Below are 13041 nucleotides of genomic sequence, written 5' to 3'. Positions count from 1 at the left end.
CCCCACCTCCCCAAGGAGGGGGAATCCTTCTCCTCCTCCACTTGGTGGAAAAGGGAAGGATTCCTTCCCCTTCCCCATTCGGCCTAGGGCCCGCCATAAGGCATGGCGCCCCATGTGGGCCCCCATAGGCCTACTAGGGGTCGTCATCTTATGACGGCCCTTCATAACTTTCTTTCACAAATAAAATTCGGAATCTTTCGGATGTCTCCGGAGCCCATTCCGATGACCACTAATCATGGCCCGCAAATAATGCCACTGGCAGAGCTTCAGCAAGGCCGAAAGGGCCGTGGCCCGCCCAGCATTTTTACATTTATACACTATTTTTTTTTAATTCCTAGGCCTTGGAACATCAACCCGCGTGCTATTTAGTTCTATTTGGCCAATCCAGCCCGCCCAAAAATTGGCCTCAAGCACCGCCAGTTGCCACACATATTTTTAGTAATTGTCATGCTACATCAGAGGGGAATGTCACTTGTTCAAAGTGCTCAAAAAAAGTTATTGGATTCGACGTTTGCCTCTTTCGCTCGGGAGGGTGAATGAAACAAATGATGCGCTCATGCAGACGGACGACTGTCACCGCGTTGAGGTTCGCACGTGAAATCAGACACACCATAGAGCGTTCGTAGCAGAAACCACCAAAAAAAAAAAACGATAGCAAAGCAAGCATTAGTTTTAGCGTTGCTGACCCCGGTCGTGAAACCGTCTTTTCAACATGATGACTTGAGATCTAAACTGAAAACACGATGGCAAAGCAAGCATTAGTTTTAGCATTGCTGACTCTCTGAAGATCATAGGAGAGATCTCGATTGCAAACGTAAAGCAGCAAACAAGCATGACTGATCCTCTAAAAGTAACTGAAGAATATAGGGCCTCCGGTGAGGTCGAGCGAGACACACGTTACATCCACAAAACGGTAGAAATCACGGAGTATATCACGATCGAGATGCATGGTTTGATCGAACGGCGCGCGTCACACCTGTTCGTGTCCTTTAGGAGGAGGGTACTGCCCGTAGCCTCGTCCAGGAGGCGGGGGTAGCTGCTGCTGCTGCTGCTGGTTGGCTGTGTGCGCTCCATAGCCTTGTCCTTGTGCCGGAGGAGGGGCGTAATGAGGGTTCGGCGCTTGGCCGTACCCCTGCCCCTGCGGAGGCTGCTGCTGGAACTGCGGCTGCCCCATGCTGATCCCGGCGGCGCCCGCCGGCATCTGCTCGCCTTCCTTGGGCGCGGCGGTGGCCGGCTGCCCGCGGAGCATGACGTAGGAGGTGAGCCCGAGGGCCGTGGCGACGAGCGTGAGCACGGCGCCGCCGGCGAAGATGCCGTCCTTGAGGACGTAGCACAGCCCGAACGGCGACGGGTCCCGCGTCCCGGTGGTGTTCCACGCCGCGCCCGTCACCAGCAGCGAGAACGCGATTATCGCCATGATCCTGCATGCATGCATGTTTTAGTCAGCAAGTAGTGGCCCGGCTAGCGAGCGCTTGCTGATTTATCCACCGAGGATCGACCACTCACCATGAGAAGACGGCGCAGACGACGCCGATGATCCGGTTGCTCTCGGAGGGGATGGCGCGGGACCTGCAGCAGCCGCAGCAGCCGCCGACGACCGCGAAGGCGATCTGGGCCACGATGAGGAAGATGGCGGCGCAGACCCCGAGCCCGAGCGCGGGGTTCTGCGGGTACAGGCACACCCCTCCATCCACGTACAAGTCCGAAACCTGCAAGATATGCATCAACAGAGTAAGACGAACACACTGTTGAGTAAATAGGCAATTTCTCGATTAAATTAATCCATGAGTAAATCACTAGCATGGCATTGACTAAGTTGATGACGTACTGACTCTGATCTAAACATGCACGTACTAAGCAAACAGTAGACAAATCTACACATACTGCTAGTACTGCTAATATGAAACTAATCAGGAGCGGGATAAACGAGTTATACCCTCCAGTAGGCCACGCAGATGCCGCGGCTTTGGTGGCAGCAGCGGCGTCCTCGGCGACCTTCTTGTCGGCTTCAGCTTTCTCGGCGGCGGCACGGTCGGCGTCGGTGGACATGATGATGACGAAGGCGACGCGGACGTAGAGGAAGTAGACGATCGGAAGCGAGCAGTCGCGTAATCGCTGCCCAAAAACCTATTCGCCCCTCACCCCGTACAGGAACCAGAAGGGCGTGGTTTCGGAGACCTGCTCTCCTGTCGACCGTGTACGTGGCGGACGGGATGGAGTCACCGGCGGCGGCAGCAGCAAAGGAACGACGGCGGGCGTGCGCGTGAGCAGATGTGATCTGTTCGTGGTGGCTAGGGTTAGGAGACACCGCATACTTATAGGCGCAGCCGCGTGGAGAGACGTGGGCTCGACCCACGTCCGAGTCCGTGACAGCCCACGATCCGACGTCTCAGATCGTGGCCCAGCTGTCAGAAAACTCTCCGTTAGTGACTGGCAAAAATAAGCGCGTAGGTGTGAGCTCGGCTCGGCTCAATCCCGCAACCCGCGGCGCGGCGCGTCGCGTCGTGACGAGGCGTGGCGTGGCGAGGCGGGCGGCGGAGGAGGAGTGCGCGAGGGCCTCTTCTCTTCTCAAGCTCCAATAGCATGTAGAAGAGAAACCCTTATAAACCACTCCAACTCTCCTTCCACTTCCGGGGTGGGACTAAACTTCCCACCACACCTAGTGCCATATAACCCACATGGGCCCTTAGAGATTTTTCAGAAATTGCAATATGGGCCTAGAGCCCATCTCAGATTTCAGCAATCCCCCACCAGATCTCGAGGGCCCATTGTGTCCTCTGTTCCAATTGCTGTTTTGATATACCAGTGTTTCAGTAAAGACCTGTTAAGGTTGAACTTCACCTAGAGCAAGTGGCTACACTCCTTCACAACTGAACAATGGACTATGCCTTGAATTGTCAGTTTGGCGTAAAGAAGTTTCACTACATGTCTTACTAGTACTAGGCTGCCGAAGGCTGACCCCTCGGGTGGAGCATATAAGTCACACTCCTGGCCTATTCATGAGCTTACTAGAGATCACCCCAATCTCATAGACTGTGACCAGCAGTCGGGCTCATATAGGTGTGTTCCTCCAAAGATCGCTCTGTAGGATAGCATCTTGCTTTTATAAGCTTTGGAACACATTGAGACCGTAGTCATCCTACCATACAGTATCGAGAGTATTGCATCTCCAGCGGAGTGGGTTAGTATAGTTACTCTCATCAGTTCACCACTGGCTTGTTTTCCCAGGTCCTAGTTCACGGGATCTCCGATCATATAGGTTGGGTTACCACCATGGCAACTCATGTGGGTCTCATACCCATCTCCCTCGATGCATTATCTATCACAACACGTGATAGCCCTTTTGTAAAGGGATCTGCCAGATTCTTAGCCGTATGGACATAGTCCAACGCTATCACTCCGGAGTTTCTTAATTTTCTGACAGCTTTTAATCTCATTCTTATGTGTTTGGTGGACTTCATGTTGTCCTTTGAACTCTTCACCTTGGTGATGACAGTCTGATTGTCACAGTTCATAAGGATAGCCGGAACCGGTTTATCAACCAATGGCAAGTCCATCAAAAGATCTCGAAGCCATCTCGCTTCAACACCAGATGTGTCTAATGCCGTTAATTCTGCTTCCATTGTCGATCTCGTTAAGATCGTTTGCTTGCAAGACTTCCAGGAAACAGCGCCACCTCCAAGAGTAAACATATACCCAGTTGTGGCCTTCATCTCATCAGCATCAGAGATCCAATTCGCATCACTATACCCTTCAAGTACCGACGGGTATCCGGTATAGTGAAGTCCATAGTTCATAGTACCTTTCAGATAGCGCATAACTCTCTCAACAGCATGCCAATGTACATCACCCGGTTTGGAGACAAACCGGCTCAGTTTGCTCACAGCAAACGCGATGTCAGGCCTCGTTGCGCTCGCTAGGTACATCAGTGAACCAATGATTTGAGAGTATCTCAATTGATCTTTAGCCATGCCTTTGGACTTTCGAATCAATACACTAGGATCATATGGTGTTTGAGATGGTGTGCAGTCCGAATATCCAAAACGACTCAGCACCTTCTCAACGTAATGGGATTGCAGAAGTGTGATCCCACCCTCATTATCTCTCAGTAGCTTGATGTTCAAGATAACATCAGCCACACCAAGGTCTTTCATCTCAAAGTTCTGAGATAGAAACGATTTGACCTCCTCAATGACTTTGAGGTTTGTTCCGAATATCAGTATGTCATCAACATACAAGCACAGTATAACTCCTTCGCCCCCACCATGGCGATAGTATACACATTTGTCAGCCTCATTAACAACGAAACCAACAGATGTCAGAGTTGTATTAAACTTATCATGCCATTGCTTAGGTGCTTGTTTCAGGCCATATAAAGATTTTATCAACCTACACACCTTTCTTTCCTGACCATCTATCACAAAGCCATCAGGCTGTTGCATGTAGATTTCCTCCTTTAGCTCTCCATTTAGAAAAGCCGTCTTAACATCCATCTGATGAACGAGAAGACCATGTGAGGCCGCCAACGAGAGTAATACTCGAATGGTGGTCAGTCTAGCCACAGGTGAATAAGTATCAAAGAAATCTTCCTCTTCTTGCTGGTCATAGCCCTTGGCCACAAGCCTAGCCTTGTACTTTTCAATCGTACCATCGGGCCTAAGCTTCTTTTTGAACACCCACTTACATCCCAGTGGTTTGCAACCATAGGGACGGTCAGTGATCTCCCATGTCCCGTTAGCCATGATGGAATCCATCTCGCTACGGACCGCATCCTTCCAGTAGTCAGCTTCTGGAGAGGCATACGCTTCTGAAATAGAAGTGGGAGTATCATCCACGAGGTACACGAAAAAATCATCACCAAAGGTCTTTGCAGTCCTTTGTCTCTTGCCCCTACCAAGGGTTTCCTCGTCATCCTCCTCGGGATTTTCATCATGTGTTTGTTCATAATATTCCATAGGGATGGCAGGTTCAGGAGTCTCCTCAGATTCCTGTCTAGAAGTGCTTTGCATATCTCTCATAGGAAAAATATCCTCAAAGAATGTAGCATCCTTAGACTCCATAATTGTACCGATCTTCTGGTCAGGTACCTCAGATTTCACTACTAGAAATCTATAGCCAACGCTGTTCTTAGCGTAGCCCAAATTAATGCAGTCCACGGTCTTATGTCCAAGCTTACGCTTTTTGGGGATCGGCACGTTGACTTTCGCCAAACAGCCCCAAGTGCGCAAGTACGAGAGTGTCGTCCTTCTCTTTGCCCATTTCTCATAGGGAGTGATCTCACTATCCTTTGTCGGAACTTTATTCAGGACATGACATGCCGTCAATATAGCCTCCCCCCACCATGCCTTGGATAAACCCGATGTATCTAACATGGCGTTAACCAAATCAGTTAGAGTACGGTTTTTCCGCTCAGCAACCCCGTTTGACTGGGGTGAATAGGGAGGCGTCCTCTCATGAATAATGCCGTGTTCCGCACAGAAGGAATCAAACTCACTCGAGAAGTACTCTCCACCACGATCTGACCGGACTCGTTTAATTTTCTTTTCAAGTTGATTTTCAACTTCTGCCTTATAGATTTTAAAGTAGTGTAGAGCCTCATCTTTAGTATTTAACAGATACACATAGCAATATCTAGTGGAATCATCTATCAATGTCATGAAGTATCTCTTTCCACCTTTAGTCAACACACCATTCATCTCACAAAAATCAGAATGTATGAGTTCTAATGGTGCCAGGTGTCTCTCCTCCGCGGCCTTATGAGGCTTGCGAGGTTGCTTAGCTTGCACACATGAAAGGCACTTAGAACCTTTGGCTAAAGTGAAACTCGGGATTAAATCCAACTTGGCTAGCCGCGTCATAACACCAAAACTAATGTGACAAAGACGTGAATGCCAAACTTCAGATTCATTAACATTCGAATGAATATGGTTCACGACTTTATTACAAAAATCTGCGAGGGAAAGGCGGAACATCCCTCCGCTCTCATAACCTTTTCCAACAAAGAGTCCATATTTTGTAACAACTAATTTATTAGACTCGAAAACCAACTTAAACCCTTCTCTACATAGAAGGGAGCCACTAACGAGGTTCTTCTTGATGGCGGGGACATGCTGCACGTTCTTCAGCTGCACGATCCTTCCCGAAGTAAACTTCAGATCGACCGTGCCAACACCATGAACAGAAGCACTCGCGCCATTCCCCATCAATACGGACCCGTGACCTGTGACCTGGTAAGAAGTGAACAATGAAATGTCAGCACACACATGAACACCTGCACCTGTGTCCACCCACCAATCGTTGGGTTGAAACACTGAAAAAACAGTAAATAAATTACTGTACCCAGATGCACCATTCTCATTGTTGCCCACAATCATGTTGACAGACTTGGAGTCCTGTCCTGACTTCTTGTACTTGTTTGGGCACTTGTTGGCCCAATGTTCAACCGAACCACAAGTAAAGCAGCCCTCGTCCTTCTTGTTCTTCTTGAAGGTCTTCTTACCCTTCTTTTTAAAGTCGGTATTGTGTTGGACACCGTTCTTTCCCTTGGGCTTGTGGGAGTTGAAGTTCTTCTGGTTCACCATGTTGGCAACAGAAGTCCCTTCGGCCCCTTTTCCGTGCGAGTCTTTTGCCCTCGAATTCTGCTCAACACTCAGATGACCAATGACATCCTCCACAGAGAATTCACGCCTCTGATGTTTCAGAGTGGTGGCAAAGTTCCTTCAGGAATTAGGGAGCTTAGCGATTATGCAGCCCGCGACAAACTTGCCCGGTAACTCGCACTTGAGAAGCTCAAGTTCCTTAACAATGCATATTATCTCATGAGCCTGCTCCAATACAGGACGGTTTTCAACCATCTTGTAATCGTGGAACTGATCTATAATATACATCTCGCTCCCTGCATCGGCGGCCCCAAATTTAGATTCGAGCGCCTCCCACAAGTCCTTGGCGACATGCACATGTAAATATGCGTCGACCAGTTTATCTCCGATCACGCTAAAAACTGCTCCGAGAAACACAACGGTAGCCTCCTTGAACGCCTTCTCCTGTTCAGGAGCAATCGTTCCCGTGGAGACACCGGTGACCCAGAACACGTTCATAGCCGTGAGCCATAACGTGGTCTTAGTCTGCCAACGCTTGAAGTATGTATCGGTAAACTTATCCGGTTTCAGTGCAGCGGCAAAGCCACTTGCCGAGAAATTCCTACACATAATAGGTTTTTGGATTGTTGAGTAAATAGGCAATTTCTCGATTAAATTAATCCATGAGTAAATCACTAGCATGGCATTGACTAAGTTGATGACGTACTGACTCTGATCTAAACATGCACGTACTAAGCAAACAGTAGACAAATCTACACATACTGCTAGTACTGCTAATATGAAAATAATCAGGAGCGGGATAAACGAGTTATACCCTCCAGTAGGCCACGCAGATGCCGCGGCTTTGGTGGCAGCAGCGGCGTCCTCGGCGACCTTCTTGTCGGCTTCAGCTTTCTCGGCGGCGGCACGATCGGCGTCGGTGGACATGATGATGACGAAGGCGACGCGGACGTAGAGGAAGTAGACGATCGGAAGCGAGCAGTCGCGTAATCGCTGCCCAAAAACCTATTCGCCCCTCACCCCGTACAGGAACCAGAAGGGCGTGGTTTCGGAGACCTGCTCTCCTGTCGACCGTGTACGTGGCGGACGGGATGGAGTCACCGGCGGCGGCAGCAGCAAAGGAACGACGGCGGGCGTGCGCGTGAGCAGATGTGATCTGTTCGTGGTGGCTAGGGTTAGGAGACACCGCATACTTATAGGCGCAGCCGCGTGGAGAGACGTGGGCTCGACCCACGTCCGAGTCCGTGACAGCCCACGATCCGGCGCGGCGAGGCGTGGCGTGGCGAGGCGAGGCGGGCGGCGGAGGAGGAGTGCGCGAGGGCCTCTTCTCTTCTCAAGCTCCAATAGCATGTAGAAGAGAAACCCTTATAAACCACTCCAACTCTCCTTCCACTTCCGGGGTGGGACTAAACTTCCCACCACACCTAGTGCCATATAACCCACATGGGCCCTTAGAGATTTTTCAGAAATTGCAATATGGGCCTAGAGCCCATCTCAGATTTCAGCACACACGTGTACATGTAGTACATCAGTAGCAAGGATAGATGAACGTAGTGAGTGTGGTAGCTTACGGTGAGCTTGGTGCCCTCGGCTGAGAACCCCAGGATGGCACTCAGCACCCCGAGGGAGCCGACGACCGAGCACACGATGATCGTCTTCTGATCCATTTTCATGGCCAATGCTCTCGATGGAACCTCGACCTCTTTTGGGTTGCGGTCGACTGGCGTGCACCCGTGGTTTATATAGAGGGAGCCCGGGCCGGGCGTGCATACATGTCACCGGCGCCGACGCGCGTAGTTCGGTTGGTGCAAGCCTATGTCAAGGAAGGGCGAAACTTCTACGACCATCGCCATCACCTACGTTCTGCCCAAGTTCCGCGTAATTCCTCCATCATTACGTTTTTTACGTACGTGGGCGTAATCAAGAAAGTTACTACTGTCCTTAATTAGGAAGTTGACATGGTAGACAGCTTCGCCTTCGCGACTTATATCCATGGTTCTGCCGGCGCGGTAACTAGTACAGATAGCCATCTTATTGTTCTACTGTACATAAGTGATAGAGAATTGCGTCCGAATTGTTTCACACTGCGTCCACAGCGATGGATCTCTAGCATGCTAATTCCGTACGGTGGGGCCGAAATATCTCTTGGTTTTATCGTACCATCCATCCACGAGTGGGCCATCCAGACACTGGGGACCAATGGGTTTCGGCCCCGACGACTTTTGACCCCACAAATGGCCAGTCGATCATTTTGTTCTGTCTTGCAATGGCGTGCCGTGCTCGTTTTGGTTCCTGCGCTCCCATTCGACCGGGGTTTGCCTAAGTCTCAATTGACTTCAATTTTGTTTTTTAAGTTGACTTAGCAAGTCCTTTTGTCTCTTGGTCTTCATTGTTTTTCGACGATTACTAGATCTCGTTTCTAGCGGTGAATGGTTATCGCAGTCTTCAAAACATAGTATGGTGATGATGTTTGCAGGTTTGCCTCTCCGTATTGTTGGTTCTATATAATTTTCAAGCTCCAGCGGACGGTGTACTATCGAAGGAGAGAGAAGTCCAATATGATTTTTGATGTAATATTATTATCTTTCTCAGACATTTTGTATCTTGTTATCTTTGCATTGGATTGATTAATTGTTATCCTTGATAATTATAGAGATGTCTTTTTTCAAACAAAAAATTCTGAAGTGTTTCATGACAAAGCATTCAGTAGTTTTCTTGCAGATGATGTATTCCTGACAAGTTTTTGCTACACCTACGATTAATTGTAGACTTACAATTACAAGATGAGGTGTTAACATCTGGTTGGACGGGAGGAGCCCACACAAAAATCAAGGGGGAGGGAATTAGTGGGAGGCCGTGGAGGGGAAGTCCGTAGGGGGTTTCGTAGGAGGTTGCCCGTAAGTACGTAATTTTCGATTCTTGACTACAATGTGCTTCACGATCATTTTTAACTCCCTTTCCGTTGGATAGTTAATGGGATTCTTTAGAACCTTTGAGAGAAGGTTGAGACACTAAGGGTGGGGCTAGAGTATGACTTCTAAAGGCCTTGGTGTAAATTTTCATATTTTAGTGGTCTTTGTTGTTCACTTTTTTACAGGACATCATCAAAAGCATAGCACGATGCTCCTATCATTTCATTAAGAAATGAAACCATCAAGTTGACCCAGTTTATACAGAAACTAGACCGAAAACCAAAATGACATGATTAATTAGGGGATAATCAAGCAAACACCATGATGATGAACTCGAGCAAACCCTAACGAAAACTAGACTCGACAACCAAACACAAACCAATGTCCGTGAGCCAAGGTGACCCATGGCAAGTGTGAAGAACCCCTTTGACAATGCCTTCACGGAGAAAATGACGCTTGTGGGCATCAAGATCATCGGCACAGATCCCCCCTTGGGACAAAGCTTTCACACTACTACAGATCCGAACCCCACTGACCGGCGAGATTGTATCATCACAGACAAGTTTCTAACCGGTAAGTGCCTCGGGGTCAATGATGACTTGCTAATCACAGGTGGGCCAACCAGTAGGTAACTGATGTTGTACTTGTTATGACTGCCAACCGGTCAGTGATAACAATTCCGTTCACCATTGCTTGCACGCGCTTTATTGAAGTATGTTACCAGCAATGCAAACGAAATTGACAGAAAAATAGGAACACAATGTACAGGCATAATCATTTATTTGCACATTGCTTTTCATAACAAAATTCACATGTACATTTACACGGTTCACAACCAACAATTCGAGAATGCTAGCCAAAGACACACACTTCACAGTTGAGCCTCTTGACAAACTAGATTTTGAACCAACAATTCGAGAATACTAGCCAAAGCTACACACACTTCACAGTTGAGCCTCTTAACAAAGTTGAGAGCGACAAATATTTTCTCACCGATCTCTCTCCTACTTCATAAACCCCTTGGCCCTGTTCTTTTGTGCAGTGCCACTAAAATGTAAGTCCGCACACAACAAAATTTGTCAAGACAATTAATATAAAATATTTATTGGTTCATTTAATACAAATTTAGTTAAGAAAATCATAACTAAGTTTATTAGACTTTGCTCAAGGATTCTCTAGGCTTCTCCAAGAAGTGGCAAGTGGATATTTGTTATGTGCTGGAGATGGCAGAATCTTCCAACACTTGCTTCGAATCCTAGGAAACTATTTACATTGCATGATTCTGCCACTTGTGCACACAACCCGTATTAGTTAATGGATTTCACTTTCGTTTGTGAAGATCCGCAACTTTGTCAACAGGATTTCACTTTCGTTTTAATTATGTTATCTTATTTAGGCCATTGATGTCGCACCATAGTACAAACAAAAACAAGTTGGGCGTACAAGTTTGATGTGTAGACAAATGGCTTGAGCCAGTGGCGGAGCTAGATGCAGATTACGCCTAGGGCTGTGTTATGTTGAGTGATAAACTTCTATGATTTTCTATGCTTTGCATGAAGAAATTACAAAGGAAGTTGTTTCTAGGCCTGGGGCTATAGCCCTAGCTGCCTCAGGCCTGTCTCCGCCACTGGCTTGAGCTCAGTAACTATGTAAATGAAAGTATTATCACAAAGCCACTTATAGAACTACATATTCAACGAGTGTGCTTGTGCCATGTGGGCGTAAGTTCTGATGGTGTGCATGATAAAGCTACGGTTATGGCGAAAGTTGTCTGATTGTAATAATTTGCACGTGTGTAAAGTTGTGAAGTCTGCTAAAAATGGTCAGAAGGTGGCATCAATCAAACTGGCAAAACACCGGCAGTTTGTCTGTCGTTGTCGCCGCCGTTGCATCGCTGCGCGTGGAGTCCTCCGGCCGCATGGCCGTCACGCCCATCCTAGATGTGCTTTTGTGCTGCCCATCAATGCTCTGACATGCCGCCGGCCGGTTTTTTCCACCTCGCACGCAACCTGTTACAAAATTATTTGTTGGAGTAGGCAGTTTACATCACCAAATATACATCATCTGCTGGAGTAGGAGGTTTATATTACAAATATATATCGTCTGTTGAAGTTGACTCTTTTTTAAGATGTAAAAAACACTTTTTGATGATGTAAATTATACTGCACTCACTTTTACATCTCCAAATTTACGATGCTCTAAGAACGAAGATAGTACATCATTAGGTAGGTAGTGTTTAAATCAATACTAGTAATACTAGCCAACCATCAAATCTAATGAAGCCTTCGACGTTTACGTGTCACAAATTACTCAAGTGCGAGGTGTGTTGGCGGTGTTTTCTCCCCCTTTTGACCTAGGGAGAAAAACCTTGAACAGGTCATCTAATCAAAGCCCATCACGCGTTTATGAAAAAAAAAGTCTATGCACGTTCCTTTCATAGTTACTGAGTTCAGGCCATTTGTGTACACAGCGGCTCGTTGACAGCTGTAGCAAACTTGTACTACGGCAGATGCTCGGGCCATTCGTGGTGATCTCTTTTGCCATTTGGACACACGTAGGAGTACTTGGCAGGGCGCGCTCCGTCTCTCGCGTACGCGTTTTACGACCCCAAACACACGTTATCTTTTGCTTCTGCCGTGGTGATCTGCAAGGCAGATCACTGGTTCCTAGTGGGCACGACAACGGACCGGTCGTCTGGACGTTGCGGATTTCGAGTTGGAGTTGACATCTGACACTGATGGCCTTGGCAGCTGGTTCTGACCAATTCAAACAAGTTATACCATTGACCAAATAATGTGCATGGTGATGAGCAAGTTGCCCATGTTCTTCCGGGATACACACACATGATGCGTGGCCTGTCGCTTATAACCTGCTAAGGAGGATATCGATGAACAGTACAATTGGTTGTCCAACGTATTTGGATACACAGACGGCACTTACATGACATGTATATTTTCTTCCAGTGGGTCTAGCAGACTCTCTAGCTTTAAAAAAAAAAAGGAAGACCATCGATCTCTGCATCTGGGCGATGCATGTAATTACTTTATTAACTATTCACAAAAGACCTTACAAAGAAATACAGCAGTAAGTCTGAAGCCACCTTCTAGGCAATATCTGTCGCTACTTATATCCAGTTGGTAAAAAGATGCTGATAGTCCGGGCCTAATATCACAGACCTCGCAGCCAAGCCTAACATCTAAGACCTGAGGCCCCAACTAAGCCACTTGCCGGATATGGGACACACATCGGTCCGGCGCGCTCTCAGAGGACGCCGCCGCCAACTGCCATCACTCCATCTTCAGAATTGTACTGACACATCATCCTTATCCGGTCTAGCTGCTGTCGACACCACCACGGCGGCCAATGTCACCACCTCTCTGCGCGCGAACTGCTGAGCACGCCGCGGTCGCCGCCGGTACACCTTAGCACCATGCCGCCAAGTACCACCAGCTGACGCAGCTTGAAGTCTCTGGAAGATCTGCCATGCGTAGCACCTGCTGACCAAGCATGACAAAGCGTAGCACCTCTCG

General features: G+C 48.0%; 1 protein-coding gene across 1 annotated transcript; it reads right to left on the bottom strand.

Moving 5' to 3' along the window:
• Positions 1–652: 652 nt before the first annotated feature.
• On the bottom strand, positions 653–8344 carry LOC123148923 (uncharacterized; the record flags this gene model as incomplete). The annotated part of the gene is given in 3 exon segments (XM_044568472.1): positions 653–1421; positions 1507–1709; positions 8171–8344. Coding segments are annotated over 3 exon segments (756 nt in total). The 3' UTR covers positions 653–970.
• Between the last annotated feature and the right edge of the window lie 4697 nt (positions 8345–13041).

The sequence above is a fragment of the Triticum aestivum genome, chromosome 1A (assembly GCF_018294505.1).
Source record: "Triticum aestivum cultivar Chinese Spring chromosome 1A, IWGSC CS RefSeq v2.1, whole genome shotgun sequence".
Taxonomy (NCBI): domain Eukaryota; kingdom Viridiplantae; phylum Streptophyta; class Magnoliopsida; order Poales; family Poaceae; genus Triticum; species Triticum aestivum.
Note: the sequence above shows the minus strand (reverse complement) of the source record. Positions and strands in the feature narration are given on the sequence as shown.